General features: G+C 44.3%; 1 protein-coding gene across 5 annotated transcripts in view; it reads left to right on the forward strand.

The window, feature by feature from the left end:
* The window catches only part of SLC44A5 (solute carrier family 44 member 5), a 117,416-nt gene that overhangs the window by 92,191 nt on the left and 9,710 nt on the right, over nt 1–15,515 (forward strand). For 3 of the 5 annotated variants that reach the window (XM_077277570.1, XM_077277568.1, XM_077277569.1), the window contains exons 15-21: nt 2,023–2,285; nt 2,393–2,487; nt 3,234–3,337; nt 4,010–4,083; nt 5,515–5,585; nt 5,670–5,758; nt 6,135–6,219. In XM_077277570.1, the coding sequence (XP_077133685.1) occupies nt 2,023–2,285; nt 2,393–2,487; nt 3,234–3,337; nt 4,010–4,083; nt 5,515–5,585; nt 5,670–5,758; nt 6,135–6,219 (781 nt within the window). Of the gene's footprint in view, nt 1–2,022; nt 2,286–2,392; nt 2,488–3,233; nt 3,338–4,009; nt 4,084–5,514; nt 5,586–5,669; nt 5,759–6,134; nt 6,220–9,660; nt 14,836–15,515 lie in introns of those variants that run through there. The other 2 variants (XM_077277567.1, XM_077277566.1) reach the window with 2 other exon arrangements.

The following is a 15,515-nucleotide window of genomic DNA, read 5'->3' on the forward strand; positions in this document are numbered from 1 at the left end:
TTGGTGCAGTGGTCTTTGTGCTGAGGTTCAGGTGCAATGGTTTTGGTGCAGTGGTCTTGGTGCTGAGATCTGGGTGCAGTGGTCTTGGTGCAGTGGTCTTGGTGCTGACATCTGGGTGCAGTGGTCTTGGTGCAGTGGTCTTGCTGCTGAGGTCCAGGTACAATGGTCTTGGTGCGGTGGTCTTGATGCTGAGATCTGGGTGCAGTGGTCTTGGTGCAGTGGTCTTGGTGCTGACATCTGGGTGCAGTGGTCTTGGTGCTGAGGTCCAGGTACAATGGTCTTGGTGCTGAGATCTGGGTGCAGTGGTCTTGGTGCTGAGATCTGGGTGCTTTGGTCTTGGTGCTGAGGTCCAGGTACAATGGTTTTGGTGTAGTGGTTTTGGTGCTGAGATCTGGGTGCAGTGGTTTTGGTGCTGAGATCTGGGTGCAGTGGTCTTGGTGCTGAGGTCCAGGTACAATTGTTTTGGTGCAGTGGTTTTGGTGCTGAGATCTGGGTTCAGTGGTCCTGGTGCTGAGATCTGGGTGCAGTGGTCTTGGTGCAGCGGTCTTGGTGCTGAGGTCCAGGTACAATGGTTTTGGTGCTGAGATCTGGGTGCAGTGGTCCTGGTGCTGAGATCTGGGTGCAGTGGTCTTGGTGCAGTGGTCTTGGTGCTGAGGTCCAGGTACAATGGTCTTGGTGCGGTGGTCTTGATGCTGAGATCTGGGTGCAGTGGTCTTGGTGCAGTGGTCTTGGTGCTGACATCTGGGTGCAGTGGTCTTGGTGCTGAGGTCCAGGTACAATGGTCTTGGTGCTGAGATCTGGGTGCAGTGGTCTTGGTGCTGAGATCTGGGTGCTTTGGTCTTGGTGCTGAGGTCCAGGTACAATGGTTTTGGTGTAGTGGTTTTGGTGCTGAGATCTGGGTGCAGTGGTTTTGGTGCTGAGATCTGGGTGCAGTGGTCTTGGTGCTGAGGTCCAGGTACAATTGTTTTGGTGCAGTGGTTTTGGTGCTGAGATCTGGGTTCAGTGGTCCTGGTGCTGAGATCTGGGTGCAGTGGTCTTGGTGCAGCGGTCTTGGTGCTGAGGTCCAGGTACAATGGTTTTGGTGCTGAGATCTGGGTGCAGTGGTCCTGGTGCTGAGATCTGGGTGCAGTGGTCTTGGTGCAGTGGTCTTGGTGCTGAGGTCCAGGTACAATGGTTTTGGTGCAGTGGTTTTCGTGCAGTGGTCTTGGTGCAGTGTTCCTGGTGCTGAGATCTGGGTGCAGTGGTCCAGGAGCTGAGATCTGGGTGCAGTGGTCTTGGTGCAGTGGTCTTGGTGCTGAGGTTTTGGTGCAGTAGTCTTGGTGCAGTGGTCCTGGAGCTGAGATCTGGGTGCAGTGGTCTTGGTGCTGAGGTCCAGGTACAATGGTCTTGGTGCAGTGGTTTTGGTGCAGTGGTCTTGGTGCAGTGTTCCTGGTGCTGAGATCTGGGTGCAGTGGTCCTGGAGCTGAGATCTGGGTGCAGTGGTCTTGGTGCAGTGGTCTTGGTGCTGAGGTTTTGGTGCAGTAGTCTTGGTGCAGTGGTCCTGGAGCTGAGATCTGGGTGCAGTGGTCTTGGTGCTGAGATCTGGGTGCAGTGGTCTTGGTGCTGAGGTCCAGGTACAATGGTCTTGGTGCAGTGGTCTTGTTGCTGAGATCTGGGTGCTTTGGTCTTGGTGCTGAGGTCCAGGTACAATGGTCTTGGTGCAGTGGTCCTGGTGCTGAGATCTGGGTGCAGTGGTCCTGGTGCTGAGGAGCGGGTGCAATGGTTTTGGTGCTCAGATCTGGTTGCTTGGCTTTCGGTGCAGGTGAAGTGTCCGCTGATATCTCCGTTAGGTTGCATGCATTTAGCTGCTGCCCGTTTATTAGGATACCTCCTGATTTCAGGGTGTCCGTGTCCTGTGTATCAGTGGGGTGCAGCCAATGTCTGTAATCGCGGCACGGTTTCTCCTATGTACGTGCCCCTCTCACTACCGAACTGTCCGCACTTCTCCATCATTGATCCCTCTCTGTATTTATCATCTTCTAGACATTCAACACGAGCAATGTGAGCCGCCTGTGTCCGGGGGCCCAGTGCACATTTGCGCTGTACGGGGGTGAAAGCTTCTACTATCGCTACATCCTGATCTTCCAGCTGTGTAACGTCTTTGTGTTCCTGTGGTTGGTGAATTTCTCCATCGCTCTGGGGCAGTGCACTCTGGCCGGGGCATTCGCCTCCTATTACTGGGCCTTTAAGAAACCTGCCGACATCCCTACCTGTCCCCTCTTTTCATCCTTCGGACGAGCAATAAGGTAAAATACGACGACATGAGTGACCTGAAGCCGCGGATTGTTCTCCAGCGGCCGATCCCCAGGATTCCGCGTCAGATTCTGGATCACTGACGTCTCCGTCTCCGCAGGTATCACACGGGATCGCTGGCCTTCGGCTCCCTCATCCTGGCCCTCGTACAGTTTATACGGATCATATTGGAATATTTAGACCATAAACTTAAAGGTAAAGTTTCGGAGACTCCTGCGAGGCCGGGATGTATATCAGTGTTCTGTATGCTATACATGGGGCATTAACCCCTTCCCTTTTTGCGCTTTAATTTTCTCCCCTTCTTCTTGAGGTTTCTTTTTCCCCACGTCAGTTTTATTACAGTGATATTAAACTTGTATCATGTTTTTTTACCTTTTTTTAAATGGCTAAATATTTTTAGCTTTTTATTAAAAAACGGCAACCTTGGCTTTTCCATTTTTTTTCTTTATGATGTTTGCCAAATAGGTTAAACATATCAGCTTATATTTTGTTATCAAACTTTTATGGATGCAGCAGTTTCCTATAAGGTTATATTTTTCTCTTTTTTTTAACTGAAAAGAAGAGAGTGGGGGTGATTCCATTTTTTTGTTATTTTAATATACTTTTTTTTAATAACATATATATATATTTAGTTTGCATTCTATGTTTTAGTCCCCATTGGGAACTTGCGTGTTCTCTGTACTGTAATGCTCCAGTATTGCTGAGTCTATAGGACATGTCACGGCCTCCTTTGAATCCTCCTATGAAGCCATCGGCACCTCGTCACAGAAATGTGGGGGCAATGGGAACTGAAGCCCAAACCTAATGCATGGTGGTGAAGGGTTAGTGGTATTTTCCCTGGTGGTGCGAAGTAGTGAAACGTGTGGTGGGGGCACAATGAGTAGATACTAAACTGTCTTATGATTGATTTTAATTTTTTTAAATTATCTTTTTCCTTGCAGCATCCCAGAATTCCTTTGCTAAATTCCTATTGTGCTGCCTAAAATGCTGCTTTTGGTGCCTGGAAAAGTTCATAAAGTTTATAAACAGGAATGCGTATATCATGGTGAGGATATATACAACTGTATACAATCACATGCAGTTACCTGTCTTGCCATTACTTTGCTCTACAGCTGGAATTACTCTTTTTTTACAGACAATAATAGAAGTCTAAAATGAGAACTGGCAGTACGAGAGGCAGAAACACTAGCAGTGAGCCTCAGACTGCACCACTGGGAGCCTTTGCTTTCAAATCTCAATATTGTTTTCAGACATAGCGTGATAGTATATATGGATGGTGTGTTAGTATGTCATTCATTTAAGGATATGCTATGTGTAGCTTTATTATTTGGTGTTCTTTTGACATTATTGTGGCATATTATACTGGGGGAATGAAGTTGAGGCATTAGGGGGCCCAAGGATCCTCATAAGCATTGAGTTCAAACCTTGAGTGCCAAATCTTCTGCCTGTGCTGTAAATGAATAGTAACATTCTGGCTCCTGCAGTCGCCACTAGAGGGAGCTCATGGCTCCAGTGCATACTGGTAATTATTCAGTTCACTATATAACGTAGCTCCCTCTAGTGGTGGTCAGGAGGATTTTTGTTTTTCTTTTTGATTATTCAGCTCTGAGTTATGAGCTTCTTAAGATAAAATAAAATGCTATTAATTAGTGATGTGCATCTACTGTGTGTTATACAGACCTGATTACACACAACCAATAATCACTTTCTGTTTCAGATTGCCATCTATGGAAAAAACTTCTGTACTTCAGCTAAGGATGCATTCTTTCTATTAATGCGGAATGTTGTGCGGTACGTCAACAGTTTCCATTTTGAACCTAATTATTGTCTTTGGATGATATCGCCTCTCTGACAGAATTTCAGATTTCCATGGAGTTAACCCCCACCTTAGTTCCATCTTGGAAATCCAGTGTAAATGATCCCTCCATACAGCATCCAAATAACTCTACTAAATACTGAGTAAATAACACCGCATGCTGTGGTGAAATAATACTAATATGCAGAACCTAAATAATAACATAATACACTGCCTAAATATTCGTTCCTAAATAATACCGCCATACTGAAGAGACACAATGTCATATAGTCCCAAATAATGCCAGCATACTTTGTATAAATAATATCACTACATTCCCTAAATAACACCACCATACAGTTCCTAAATAATATCCACGTGCAGAATCTAAATAATAACATAATACACTGCCTAAATACAGCGCCTCGATATTTCCTAAATACTACCAATATAAATGTATAGAAAAGTCACTATACATTCCCTAAATAACACCACCACGCACAACCGTGCCTAAATAATACCGCCATACAAAGTCTAAATAATACTACCATATAGTCTGTAGATAATGCTGCTGTAAAATACCTAAAGAATAGCATCATACAGTGCCAAAATAATACCACCGTACAGTATGTAAATAATGTGTACGTAAAAAGGGATGAGCGGACCCGTGAAAGTTTGGGTTTTTCTGAACTGTAAAACAGACTTCCAGGAGAAGTCCATGTTCGGAGTTCAGCCCTGGACACTAGATGTCCGGTACGAACCCCAAATGATATGGTTCTGGTTCACTTATCTCTATGCCTAAATAATGCCGCCACACGGTGCCCACATAAAACCACCGTACAGCAGCTAAACAAAAAGTTACATTAGAATTCTAATGTATCACTCGATCCTTCAGGAAATGTATAATCGTGGCCCATATCCCTCTGGCCTTTGAATGCTTGATTCTTTGTGATTCCATGGTGGGCTGGGGCAGACGGAGACAAAAGGGGGCCCCTGATGTAGAGCAGTATATGGGCCCTTTGCACTCCACTGTCTCATGATAATGCCACTCTTCATGTGGCTGCTTCCAGCTTTGGAGGTGGTAGCTGGACCACCATGTGGCGGCACAGGCTGCACTAATGGTATGTCCACCACTGATGATGGGTATATATGTATAGGTGGGACAGCTGCCCCTTTAATAACCCAGCTCTAGTTCTGAAGTAGCATGGAGAGGATCAGATATAATAGAGGAAATGTTGTAGAGCTGGATGGTGTGACTGGACCCGCACCCACCACGCGTGGTTCATGCTGGTGGCTCAGGTGCAGCGCTGCACCCCCGCTCATTATAGGGCCGGCAATCCTGCACAAGCCACCGCCGGAGGTCTTCATAGTCCATCCTCACCATGAGTGACTGACAGTCCTGACCCTTCGCTTTCTTCTGCCCCCAGGGTCGCTGTTCTGGACAAAGTAACCGACTTCTTGCTCTTTCTTGGGAAGATTCTTGTTGCGGGTTCTGTAGGTAAGTGATTCATACAGTCGTACCTCGTTCCTACACTCGATATATGAGCTCTACCTCACCTCGTCTTGTATATTTCATGCCCAGGTGTCCTGGCGTTCTTCTTCTTCACGAGGAAAATACCAGTCATTACCGATGAAGCTCCCGCACTGAATTACTACTGGGTGCCGCTCCTGGTAAATTTGTTTTCTAGAATATTATAATAATCTATATCATTCCTTTATTTGGGAACTCAACCTGAAGTTACTTTTCTAATACAAAGCTCCAAATCCCCAGCGTAGATATAAAGGTAAATGATCCAATTCTGGCTTCCTGCAGCTGCCACTAGGGGGAGCCCAGGAGTTCACTACATACACGGAACTCAATGATAAGACAGTCTGCAGGGAGCGCCCACTAGTGGTGGACTCAGGAAACTACAATTTTCTTTATCTTTGCAGGGAGCTTTGTGTAAGAATACAGGGTACAATTTGTATTTATTTGGATTACTTTTTTCTCTTTTGGCAGATTGTTTTAGAACGATCAGTTTCTTAGTTTTCATCTTGTTTCCCATAGACGGTGATCATCGGATCTTATCTTGTTGCACATGGATTTTTCAGTGTCTACGCAATGTGTGTCGATACACTTTTCCTGTGTTTCTGTAAGTATTGCCTCTTTATGGTTTTAGGGCTTTTTTTGTAAAGGGGTTGTCCAAGAAGGGTGCAGAAATATTGTTAAAATTCCCAGTGGTGCCTCCCAATGCTCCTCACCGCTATACTGTTTGCACTGGCTGCAGACATCACAGCCCGTATACCCCACGTATGGTCCACAGCCAACCTGGCGCCAGAATTTACCTCTATAAACCATTGCCTCCACTTTGTTATAGAGCTCACAAACCTTGTGTGAATAAGCTCCTGCGCTGTAAATGACACTCCAGGGTCTGCTGAGTGTATCTGGATACCCTAAGTGTTATTTGTCAGTTTTTCAGACCTGGGCTCATTTTCATCCGGCGCTGCACCTTACGGTATAGCATAAGAGTCACAATGTTAGGATTCGGCTCTGCTTGCTGATTCGATTAGTTATCACTCCAGTTGGTGGCGCTATATTCTCCCCGGCTCAAGGACTCCATAGCGGCTGTGAAGTCAGCCGCTATGGATGCTCCTGAAGGAGAAGCCAGGGCCCACCGGAGGATTCTCCGGATCTCTGGTGGGCCAGTCCAACTGCCACCGTAACTCTTTTTGATCTGCGGATGCTAACATTTTTTAAAAAGACATAAGGTACTGTGCATAGGCAGAATAAAATAAATTATCACCATGCCCATAGAAGATCAAACATACTGCGCATGCACAGGACAAAAAAATGATAGCTCTGCCCACCGGAGGGCACACGTATTGCTCATTAATAGTGATGAGGAAACGTGCTCGGTAAGGTGTCATCCGGGCATGATTGAGTGATAAACGAGTGATTTCGGTGTGCTCGAATAATATGTCCGAGTCCCCGCAGCTGCATGTCTCGTGGCTGTTAGACAGACGCACCACATGCAGAGATTGCCTGTCGAACAGCCGTGAGACATGCAGCCGCGGGGACTCGGACATGTTATTCGAGCACGCCGAAGACACTCGTTTAGCACCCGAGCATGATCGCTCATCACTACTCATTAAATGTTTTTGGGTGTTTGCTCTGCAAGTGTGAGATCTGAGACCTGCGCATGCGCCGGTACCAAACTCAACCTCACTTTCAAGAGGGAGATACGCCAAAAATATTATGGCTCTGGCCATAAAGTGAAAACATTGTGCATGCCCCGGTCCTGATCACTGGCAGGTCGTTGTTTCCCCATTCATTCTTTATGATTACTTTGCTCACAGAACAGCAAACTTACCGTGAATGCTCCATTTTTTTGTCTCTACCGTGCAAGTGAGAGGTGTTTGTCCTCTGCATGCGCCAGTCCCAAAGTCCCCTGCAGGTGGTTGGCCACTACTCTGCACACAGACGGGAAAAACTGCACAAGTCTGAGATTGTGGTGCCTGTGGGTGATGCCGAAGATGAGTGAATATTCACTCGAACTCGCCCTTCACCCGGACTCACCCTTCACCCGGACTCGCCCTTCACCCGGACTCGCCCTTCACCCGGACTCGCCTTCACCCGGACTCGCTCTTCACCCGGACTCACCCTTCAACCAGACTCGCCCTTCACCTGGACTCGCCCTTCACCCGGACTCGCCCTGCACCCAGACTCGCCCTTCACCCGGACTCGCCCTTCACCCAGACTCGCTCTTCACCCGGACTTGCTCTTCACCCGGACTCGCCCTTCACCCGGACTCGCCCTTTACCCGGACTCGCCCTTCACCCAGACTCGCCCTTCACTCAGACTCGTCTTCACCCAGACTCGCCCTTCACTCAGACTCGTCTTCACCCGGACTCGCCCTTCACTCAGACTCGCTCTTCACCCGGACTCGCCCTTCACTCAGACTCGCCCTTCACCCAGACTCGCCCTTCACCCAGACTCGCCCTTCACCCAGACTCGCCCTTCACCCGGACTCACCCTTCACCCAGACTCGCTCTTCACCCGGACTCGCCCTTTACCCGGACTTGCCCTTCACCCAGACTCGCCCTTCACTCAGACTCGTCTTCACCCGGACTCGCCCTTCACTCGGACTCGCTCTTCACCCGGACTCGCCCTTCACCCGGACTCGCCCTTCACCCAGACTCGCCCTTCACCCAGACTCGCCCTTCACCCAGACTCGCTCTTCACCCAGTCTCGCCCTTCACCCAGACTCACCCTTCACCCAGACTCGCTCTTCACCCGGACTCGCCCACAGACACTTAAGAGGTTATTTGCAATCAGTGTGGGAGATTTTCAAGCTTTAGTTTGTAAAAGGATAATCGGCGCTTCCCTTGGCTAATCTCTATAACCTTAGAAAATATATTTGCAGTTCAAACTAAGTGGTGGCATTGGCTTAAAGGGGTAAATCTTGGTGACAGGTTACTTTTAATGCCACTTTCACACGTTCAGTATTTGGTCAGTATTTTACATCAGTATTTGTAGCCAAAAGCAGGAGAGGAACAATCAGAGGAAAAGCATAATAGCAACACGTCACCATTTCTGTATTAATCACCCTCCTGGTCTCGGCTTACAAACATTAATGAGAAATACTGACCAAATACTGACCGTGTGACCGTGGCCTTAGTCACCTGTCAGGAGGAGTAAAGATAACAGGATTTCAGCCCTTTTCTGATGGGTTGTCCGTTGATCAGACCCCTCAGGAGCTGAAAGCAACCATTGACATAAGTGATGTCCTCTGTTTATATGGGTATTGTGGAACACAATTTATGTTGCCATTTCCCCAATGAAAATAACTTTTTTAAATATGTTGTCTTTTTCTTATAAGATCTCTGCTTGCTTCCACTCAGTGAGAACCCCCAGAGGCTGAATCCTGTCCTGCTGCTTTTGCAGGATCCCTTCTGATTTCGTGTAGCAGAGCTTTTCCGGTAACAAGCCGTGCAGCTCAGGGTTAGGCGAGAATTCATCTTCTGGATGTAATCAGTGAATGGTCCAAGCAGAGATCTCATAAAAGAAGCGAGGACTGCAGCGAAAATGTATTAGAAAGTTTCCGAACTTAAATTCTCAGCAATAAACTTTATTGTATAAGATTGGAAGGAAAATGATCTTCAGGCCCAGTCGACAACCGCTGTCACATTGCGCCCATTCTCCGCTGCCTGTCTCTTTGCTTTTCCGCGCATGCAATGATTTGCTTACTTGAGGCTCTTTCTCATTTGATGCAATTAATCTGCAGACCCTGGGGCTGATATACTAACACAACCCTTATTCTGACCTGTACAGTGCCGGCAAAAAAAATCTTTAAAAGTTCTACATCGGTTTCCGTTGTTAGTAAATGAGCCCCCAGAAATCAATTGTCATAGAAACTGAAGCGTTTCTCGGCCGACTGGTCAAATCCTTGGATTCAAAGGCCGAGAACTCGCCCAATCTTCTATGTTACATAATGAGCTTCTGTCTGAGATCTTCTGGAAACCTGCTACTCATTCTCTTCCTTCTTCTCCCCCTTTTCTGTCTTTCACTTTGCTACTGCAACTTTTACCTCCAGGCGAAGATCTCGAGAGAAATAATGGATCCTCATCCAAACCTTACTACATGTCCCCGGAACTCCATAGGATCCTAAGAAAGAAGGAACTTGTCTCTAAGAAGGCAAAGCGTTAATTTCTTGCACTTGCTTTCTCTAAACTAATGCTCCTTCTAACCCAATAACTAAGCATTGAAGAGGTACCTCGTGGAGGAGAGAAGATACTTTTCCATGTGAGGTCCAGAGAATCTTAGGAGGTGACGAGTTGCTTGGGGGAAAAGAGATGAGAACCTACTAGTGTGAGGGAAGCAAGGAACACCCATCTGGCGGCAAAGTTTTCAAGTTTTGCAGCGACTTGTGAGGGAGATTCATTGAGCGAGGATCTTCTATTGAGGCAGAGTAGCTGGCATCTGGTCTTGGGAGATTGAGGAAGGACCTTCTATCAAGGGTGACCTTGGATGAGGAACACTATGGGAAGTGCATCTGGCATTGTAGACCTTGACGTAGAGACCTGCCGGTGAGGAAGGTCTGGACTACCCAAGAGTATGACCCTCCTGGTGGAGGAAGTCCATCTCCACTAACCGAGACCTATTAAGAGAGTCCTTGATGCAAATCATGAGAAACCGTATTACATTTTAGTGCCTATGAACAGGAAAAAAATGTCAATATTATAGCTTTTCCTAAAATAGCTTTTAGGGTTTTACTATTTTTCTAGAGCCGGCGTCTGTATGAAGAGTCGGCACTTTTTATAAATATAACCTTTCACTTTTCATAGAGGGAGATAACAATACTTGATATTACGGTACATCGATAGAATTAGCCATATCTGCTTTTCTTTCCTATTTTTGTCGTTGCTTGAATTTCTTGCTTTTTATCGAATGAACATTTGGCTACGCAAACTTGACTTTTTCTCCGAACATTTGGTGCTAAGTAATATTTGCACTTCACAGTACAACCATTTAAACTGTGAGTTCACGTCCTCCGGTTGGGGATCTGCAGTCGGGGGAATCGTACGGCGTGTGCTACGTGATCTGAGGGCTTCTCTGAAGCGTCCACGTTGTGTCCGTGCGGTTGGGGCAGCCGTTTTGTATGCTCGGTTGCAGCCTATTAGGACCTTGGTCATCGATCAGCGTCCATCACAAACCGATGACATTTCTCTTTTTTACTGGCTTTGACCAATCTAGAAAAACCCATTTCTATACACCCGATTAGTTATTAGAGAGGGTCCTCAGGATCCTCATCTCGTGGCCAGAGTGGAGGGTGGTTATAATGAGCGTCTCTCTCTGGAGGACCCGTCCTGTCCTGCACCCATTGATAGGAGTGAGCACAGTGTAATGCTTCATGTCTCCTGTGATGGCGCTGTATGGAAATTGGACACTTACTGACAGGTTTTTCCACCGATCATCGCTGATCAAGGGAATGTTCACAAGCAAAGGTTACGGGCTCCTTACCAAGCGGTATTGCCATAGTACACTGGATTTGGGGAATAGTGTTACAAACCCTGAACTTAGTTATTAATAAGTGCTACGACTATTGTAGAAAAACAAGCGCCTGCCAGGTAAGCACTTGCTCTTGCCCATGCTTTATACTGCAGCTCTGATTTTGCATGTCGGCTACTGTGTTTGAGCAGGAGCCCACCGTAAGTTGACAGTGTTAGGGCATGGAGGGCTGAAGGCAATGACAGAGTGACTATAAACCACAGTAAGTAACAAAGATCTGTGATGTGGGGCATAATGGACCACCTGTAAAACTGGCTGCCGCAACCGTACATGAGCAACAGGCACAAATCCAAAAGGTGCAGTCAGATTGTTTGTTTTTTTTTTTTTTAGTTAGGCCTTAAACTACTCTGATGTCTATTACATTTTGCCAGAATTACAAGGAAAAAAAGCAAAATAAATGTATATGAATTGGACAAGTTATAGAAAAAAACATATTATTCAAATTTACCGAGCAGAGTACAGGCTGCAGATTACAGTCTACAGTCTGTAACACGACCCCTGCAGGGCAAGTGTGGTATTACATGCCAGCCACGTGCATTATATCGACAGGCCACGTCCACCGAAGAAGAGACGAGAGTACCACCGTTTATTAGGAGCTCTCTGCAAAGGCTCGTATGGATGGGAAGACCCCACCTCTATGACATCCGCGTTACTTACACATATAGAGGCCCAAATATATTCCATTTTATGCGCCATAATAAATATTTTAGTACACCATGAATGCAGCACACGGGTGTAATAAAGATACTTTGTAATATTGAAAAAGTAGACACAACAGGCAACAAGAAAAAGAAGGTAAAAATATCTAAAAATGTGCAATAAATGAATAAACCACAAACTTATGTTCAAGTTAAGACCCCCACATGGAAGCGTAAAACAGGTAAGAAAGAAGTAATCAGCTGGTGTAAAAAACAATCCAAAATACTAAATGGAAATAGTGAGATACAAACTAGAAAGCGAAGTCTACCCACGAACAGTTATGGCGGTGGGATTCCTTCATCCCAGGGTAGAAGGAATGAGTTTCCTTCTGATGACCAGGCACCTGTTATGTAGGGCGCATATCTGCCTTTGTTTTTTTCTGCTTTATGTTTATTTATTTTTTATTTTATTTTTGTATTTCTCACTTTTTTCCACATATCATTAATTAATTTATTATTACGTTGCATGTATCGATTGCTTCATTAATACCTACATTTATGTTTCCATGTGGGAATTCAGAACTTGGACCTAATGTTTCCTAGTTTATGTCTATTTTGTGCATCTTTAGATGTTTTGACTTTTTTTTTTGCCTCCTGATGTGTCCAGTTTTTACTAATATAGGGCAATCTGAGTGGTTGTGCCTCCTTTCTTTTTGGTGTCTAGGATGGTTTGTTCCCAAGCATTGTTGTGTACTCCATTGAATTATTATTGGAGCTCTCTTTTAATACAGTTACATATTAATTATTTTATTCCGGAAAGTCCTGCATGTGTTTTTTTTCTAATGAAGACTTTTCATAACATTCATACACGAGATCGCTGCACGGGAAATTTTGGCGAAGAACTTTCATAACGTCACATTTTTCTAGCGCATTTATTAGTTGGTTCCTACGATTGTTTCTTCTACTTTCTTGATCACCTGCTCTGGCACGTGGGGCTCACAAACCTTTGTCTATGATGCAATGACTTTTTTTTTTTCTTGGTGGGATGTAAATATTTCTTCTCACAGTCTCGAAGGCTTTTTTGTACATTTTTGTGTTCAGGAACATGATGTATGACATTTTTGTGAGGCTGTTTACATGGGCTCCCTAAAGGCTTAATAATTGGGTATGAGATATTACCAGCCCATTAAAAGATCAAAAAAAGACAATTTAAAGGAGCACTCAGGCAAATTTTTTTTGCGGACATTAATGCTAAGTCACAAGCAATATCCTAGTGGCATCATTTCTTTCAACCCAGCTCAGTTGCTTCTCTACATTTTCCCGCTTTCATTTTAGGCAGCTGTGTCATCTGATAACTAGTGATGAGCGATCATTACCGTGTGCTAACCGAGTGTCTTCGGCGTGCTCGAAAAATCTGTTCGAGTCCCCGCAGCTGCATGTCTCGCGACTGTTCGGCAGCCGCAACACATTCATGGATTTCCTGTTTGTTCGACAGCCACAACACATGCAGGGATTGCCTAGCAGTCGCGAGACATGCAGCCGCAGGGACTCGAACATATTTTTCGAGCACGCTGAAGACACTCACTTAGCACACGAGCATGCTCGGATAACACCTTCACTCATCACTACTGATAACCCATCCAGTACATGACCTAATGGGTTAACAGGAAACCAGTCTCTGACTTCCTGTGAACTACAGGATTAAGTCATCACCTATTAGATCCCTCCTGGAAGCTCTCAGTCTCTTCTTCACTTTAGCTCTGCCATTTTTACTCCTCTGTAGGTTCTCATATGCAAATTAAAGGATAATTTCCTAATTTTTTTTAAAGGAAACAGTGACATAATTGTTGGATTTCTACAATATTTAGCTACAGAGTTATTAAACTCTGCTAACCCATGCAGCCAATCTATTTCACTGATAATTCCTGTGTGCTGATTCTTCAATGTGTCCAGCTGATGCAATTTTAAACTCCTCTCCTCTGCCTCCTGCTTATAAGAGCTGACTGGGAGAAACCTATTACAAGTGGGAGGCAGAGGAAACAGGCTAAAGTTGCATCACATAGAATACACTGTGGAATCTGAGTCAGTACATTATTATTTAATAGCCTATGCTGTTTAAGTGATACTTTAAGGGACTTTTTTTTTTATAGAAATAGGAATAACCTTTTTTCTCCTTTCCAGAAAACCTGGTATTACCAATTATTTATTTTCTAGTTTGCAACCAAATATTGCAATACATTTTGTAGCAAAAATGAAAAAAAGAATTGTTTTAGGATTTAGTTATAATTAATTTCAATGTTTGCCTATGTATCGTATCCACATCTTAAGGAGCAATGTTTTTTTCTTTCCAAGTAAGCCTGACTATTCAGTGTATCCCGACATGGTTCTCTTTAGCAACTTTATTCTGACATGATAAGTGCACTTAGGAAATTGTATGACGTTTCAAGTGACACAAATGTAGAGCTCTATGGAAAAATATAGGTGATTTGTAGGAACGCAGTTCTGCCAAACAATTTTTATGCAAGCTTCAGATCTCACATTTTCCTAATAATGGTAACATTTTTATAACTTGTGGTTAAAAAAAATGTAAAAGAAATAAAAAAATAAATTATTGGAACATTTTGTACTTTACAGTGTAAATAATTAGGACATTACTTTTATTGAATAAAATATTGGATGGATTTATTGTTTCAAATTTTATGAAATAGGGATTCATTGTACAAAATATGTTTAGAATAGAAATCTATGAATGTCAGGAATGTATTTGTAATCTATATTTAAGGCAAACATTCCGCTTTGGCAAATTCTGTGTAACTTGGTGGTAAGTTGGATTGAAATTTATAAAAAAGATATAGAATTAGTTCAAATTTCTCAGCACTTTGAAAAAAGAGGTTTTATACAGTAAGATTAGAATAAAATCAATCATTTTTATAGCTCTCTATGTCTTACTATATCTGTCTTCTTATTGTATGTCTTTATATATAATAAATCATATTGCTCAGCAGAGTTTTTAGAAGTTAGAGCTCGGATCAAACTTTTTTAAGTCTTGGGAAAATAGTCTGTAAATACATAGAGACTTTTCTATATACGGCTATAGCTGGAGAAGCTTGAATTGTATCAAAATCATTCTACTTTTCCCCTGCAACACACCCATTTAAGTGAATGACCATGTGGTGCAAACACTTTTCTCTAAGGGTATGTTTCCACGTTCAGGAAACGCTGCGTTTTTGACGCTGCGTTTTTCCGCAGCGTCAAAAATGCAGCGTCCAGATGTTACAGCATAGTGGATGGGATTTCATGAAATCCAGACTCCACTATGCGTTAAAAAACGCATGCGTTTTTGCCGCGAAAACGCATGCGTGGTGCGTTTTTTCGAAACGCAGCATGTTGCTACTATGAGCAAAACATGCAGGTACACCGCAGGTGACCTGCCAGTGACCTCAGGTGCAGTTTTGGTCAGGATTTTACCTGCATAAAATCCTGACCAAAGCCTGAAGCAAAACTGAACGTGGAAACATACCCTAAGTCCCTTTTCCAACATCCGTCATACATGTAAAGCAATATTAGGAAGTATGTGCCACACATGCATGGCACTGAGCCTGCACCTCCGACAACAGGTGTCAGTTGTACATTATGGCTGTATAAAGAGAACCTTTCATCAAATGTTTCATTTTGAACTGGACACACGATGTACAGTGGCACTGGCATGTAAAAGTTTGGGCACCCCTGGTCAAAATTGTTG

This window comes from Ranitomeya variabilis, chromosome 8, assembly GCF_051348905.1.
Source record: "Ranitomeya variabilis isolate aRanVar5 chromosome 8, aRanVar5.hap1, whole genome shotgun sequence".
Lineage (NCBI taxonomy): Eukaryota > Metazoa > Chordata > Amphibia > Anura > Dendrobatidae > Ranitomeya > Ranitomeya variabilis.